The 3,596-nt window shown below is 35.8% G+C and overlaps 1 protein-coding gene across 3 annotated transcripts; it reads right to left on the bottom strand.

The window, feature by feature from the left end:
- Window positions 1-691: 691 nt before the first annotated feature.
- On the bottom strand, window positions 692-3,204 carry LOC110908958 (F-box/FBD/LRR-repeat protein At1g13570). Of its 3 annotated transcripts, none has more exons than XM_022153958.2 (5): window positions 2,972-3,204; window positions 1,615-2,261; window positions 1,446-1,544; window positions 1,199-1,357; window positions 692-1,117 (listed from the first exon to the last, which is right to left on the bottom strand). In XM_022153958.2, exons 2-5 carry the CDS (start codon window positions 2,212-2,214, stop codon window positions 839-841), a joined length of 1,137 nt encoding a protein of 378 aa, XP_022009650.1. In that variant the 5' UTR covers window positions 2,215-2,261; window positions 2,972-3,204; the 3' UTR covers window positions 692-838. The 3 variants fall into 3 exon arrangements, with proteins under 3 accessions (XP_022009650.1, XP_022009652.1, XP_022009651.1); XM_022153960.2 differs by having other exon boundaries at window positions 1,615-2,250; XM_022153959.2 differs by lacking the exon at window positions 2,972-3,204 and having other exon boundaries at window positions 1,615-2,546.
- Between the last annotated feature and the right edge of the window lie 392 nt (window positions 3,205-3,596).

The following is a 3,596-nucleotide window of genomic DNA, read 5'->3' as shown; positions in this document are numbered from 1 at the left end:
AATAATGTCTTCTTTAGTCATTTTACATCAATAAGTTATGACAAACACTTTTTAAAAAACAACTTATTGACTTATTGGTTTTTCCCACCCCATAAGCTAATCCAAACACATTTTTTAAAAACTCATTTTCAAAAAGTCATAAGTCAATAAGTCTTTTCCCAAAAGTCCTTTTTAACTTAAATAAGCTTAGCCAAACATGCCCTTAGCTTGAATCGAGCCGAGCTTGAGCTCGAGCTCGGGTTCGACACGGCTCGTTTGCCCCCTAGTTGTAGGGTTGATTGGCTATTGTAGGACGTTTATAAAGAAATATGCCATGACCATAACCCAGTGCTCAAACTCAAGATTTCGCGGAAGAGTTCGTAATGAAGACTGATGCTTAAGTTATAGGAGAAGCTTTACAATACAATGGTCACCATATCAGAAAGAGAGCTTTGGACTAGATTTTAGTTGTCTTAAGGAAGCAAAAAGGGGTAATTAGCCTGAAATATCTGATGGAAAAAAAAGGTTGAGCACTCCTCTCAAATGAAATGGTTATCAAATTTGTTAGGCTTGAAGGGGAATTATGTGGCATATGCACTTTCTAGAGTGTCCACAATGTTCAACCAATGTGTTATAGAAGATTCAGTTCAGTTTTTAAGTCAAAATACTAACAGGTTATTCGTGCTCCCAAAATGGCTCAAACTAAAGACTATAGAAAATACTACTCAAATTTATTGATTGCATGTGAAGATCCTTACCCTAATTTTGAGTACACGTGCTATGAAAGTGAAAGTCAACATTCAAAAGAACTCCATAGACTAACCAGAAAGAAAACACAGAAATACAAGTAGCAATACAACTAGTCTGTGATACATCTCACAACGATTTCTTCCTGTGATGCGTGTGGGGCCTGTGAGAGAATTGTTAAAATATCCGACTCTTCATCCTTTTCAACAAAGCTATATAAGATCACCCTCTTTAGCTTAGGTGACCTTGCCAAGATAAACTTCACAAACTCCATCGCATGTTTCAAGTTGCTGAAACACATGATCTCCAATTCCTTCAGATGCTCCAACCGAACATCTGAATATTCTTCCAATATACCACAACATATCTCATTGTGATCAACAATACAAATCTACAGGAAGGGAAGGGTCGACATTATTTTTGTTAGTGAATTTTGGCGAGAACTAAAATATATAGGATAAAAAAGATTTACCTCTAGCTCAATTTTCTCCAAGTTCGGGGAACATTTGATCAAAACAGCAAGAAAAGTTAATCCATGGTCGTCAACGAAACAAATATTGTTAAAACGAAAGCATTTGAGGTGGATTAGTGTGGTTGGAAGCTCTTTTGGAATAGAGTCTAGAACAAGCCACTTCAACCATATGCAAAAACAAAAATTTACAACCAAAGTTAGTTTTCTTTTCTTCCGCTTATATAGAACGTGGTTAAATGAATATTACCAGATGGGCACAGTTCCCCCAGATGGTAAGATGTTCAATCGCAGGCAAACACTCGAATAGCTCAATGATGGTGCAATCTTTAGAACCGATATCTCCTTGCTGCAGCAACTTACAATATTCAGATAAGTTTCAAAAGCCCATGAGAATATGCATCCAAGTGAGAACTTACCAGATTGAACCTCTTAAGTGATGGACAATTTGATAGAAGATGAAGAAAAGCTTTTGTAGAGATCTTTACTTTTATCAAGGATAAGCTTCTAAGGCTACCAAATCCACTGAATATTGGTTGATGGTCAAGATTGACATAACAGAGATCTAGGTCTGTTAACTGATGCAAAGAGAAGGCACATAAGGGTAACTTATACGAATCCATATAATCAAACGCAAGTGTTAATTTCTTGACAGTATGGTTCCTTGACAAATGAAATATTATTTGATCGAGTTCATAAAAGTGGCAGCTTTTGTTCGAGTGAAAGGTGAACTCGTGTATTGGACCCTGGCGCATTAACAGAACTTGGTGTATTGCATTGAAAAGTTTATGCGTCTGGTGCTGATTCTCTTCAGTTGTTCTATTGTACAAGGTAGACCAATAAAACTTAAGTTTGGGAATAGTGGTCCACTTGTACCTCCATTCCCTTGAGAGGATACTTGTCCTTGCTGCCTCTTCAATTGGTAAAAGACATAGGATGTTTTCAGTTATGGTTTGAGGAAGTGTATTGATTGTAGTCGAAGACAATTGTTGAGCGTTAGACGAACATTCAGCATTCATCTTCAGGTGTTTTTGTCAGATTGATACTAGATAATGCTGCACATAAGCTGCCAAATACAACATTAGGGGAATAAAGTACAACACAAAGTCTAAAAATTAAACAACTCAAAGAAAATGGTCATGCATCAGTGTTTTGATGCAACAATTATACCATTTTCAATCCATGTATAGTTTATCTGCTGAGCCTGAACCCTATATCAGCTTATACTCCAGTGATCTACTTTTGCTTATCATTAACTTATAAAGGGTTGCATAAACAGTCTAAACTTACTTTACTCTACTTTCATCAACTAATTCTTTAAATAGTTATAAGCAGGAAACTCTCAACACCATCAAAGAGATTATAACAAGTTCAAGCAAAAGAAACACACCACAACCATCTATCCTCACACACTTTATATTATAGCTTTTATTTATTTTATATATGTAACATTATAACTTTCGAAACACCCATTTATCGCACCAACAACTAATGAGCTGTTAAATTTGGTCACTATTTTTATCCATTAACACACAGATGCATGCATGTTCTGTGGATGAAAGTAAAAGACTTAGCAATCACTTATTAAAGCAACATCTATCAAAAAGGAAACATAGATTTTATAACACAATCAAAATGACAGAAATAAACCCTAATCTCACCGAAATAAACCCAAAAATAACCGAAATAAAACCCTAAAATCAAGCATCTATCTCTTGAAAAGAAAAACAGAAGGCATGAAACAAGTCATAAACCCTAAAATAAACGAAATAATACCTGAATTGAAATGCGTTTATGAGAATCTGTGTTTATGGGTACTCAACTCATAAACCCTAACTTTCTTTCACACTCGGTGAGTCAACAATGTATTGTCGATGAAGCTATACGACTTATGAATTTGAAATAGAAATTAACAGTTATCAAAAAGGAAAACTATGACTTAAGATCAGGGTGTAAACGAAACGAACCGAGCCAAGCCCAAGCTTGACTGGGCTCGATCTCGGCTCGTTATGTCATTATGAAGCTCGAGCTCGAGATCGACTCGGTTCGAGCCTACTTATTTGAGCTCGAGCTCGGGTCGCGAGTAAAACTCAAAGCTCGAGCTCGACTCGGCTCAAGCTATTTTGGGAACAACCTCAAACGAGCTAAAAGCTAGGCTCAATCTCACTTCAATATTACTTGAACGAGTCAAAGCTCGTCTCGCCAATGTTATCATCATTATTATAGTATATATACATATAAAATAGAGTAAATTGCCAAAATCGTCTATGATGTTTGGGCATGTTTGTCATTTTCATCAAAAACATTTTTTTTGTACAATATAGTCCTTCACCTTTGGGATTTTTTGTCATTTTCATCCAAACATCTAAATTGCTTTACTTTTTCTATCAAACATTTGGAT

This window comes from Helianthus annuus, chromosome 14, assembly GCF_002127325.2.
Source record: "Helianthus annuus cultivar XRQ/B chromosome 14, HanXRQr2.0-SUNRISE, whole genome shotgun sequence".
NCBI lineage: Eukaryota > Viridiplantae > Streptophyta > Magnoliopsida > Asterales > Asteraceae > Helianthus > Helianthus annuus.
This window is presented reverse-complemented; position numbering and strand designations above follow the sequence as displayed.

What these genes read in the sequence shown, in the direction of transcription:
- LOC110908958 (XM_022153958.2), bottom strand. Translation starts at nt 2,214, where the DNA reads ATGAATGCTGAATGTTCGTCTAACGCTCAACAATTGTCTTCGACTACA. An exon ending in GGGGGAACTGTGCCCATCTG is followed by an intron (nt 1,358 to 1,445) that starts GTAATATTCATT and finishes ATATGGTTGAAG; the next exon opens with TGGCTTGTTCTAGACTCTAT. An exon ending in TGGAGAAAATTGAGCTAGAG is followed by an intron (nt 1,118 to 1,198) that starts GTAAATCTTTTT and finishes CCCTTCCTGTAG; the next exon opens with ATTTGTATTGTTGATCACAA.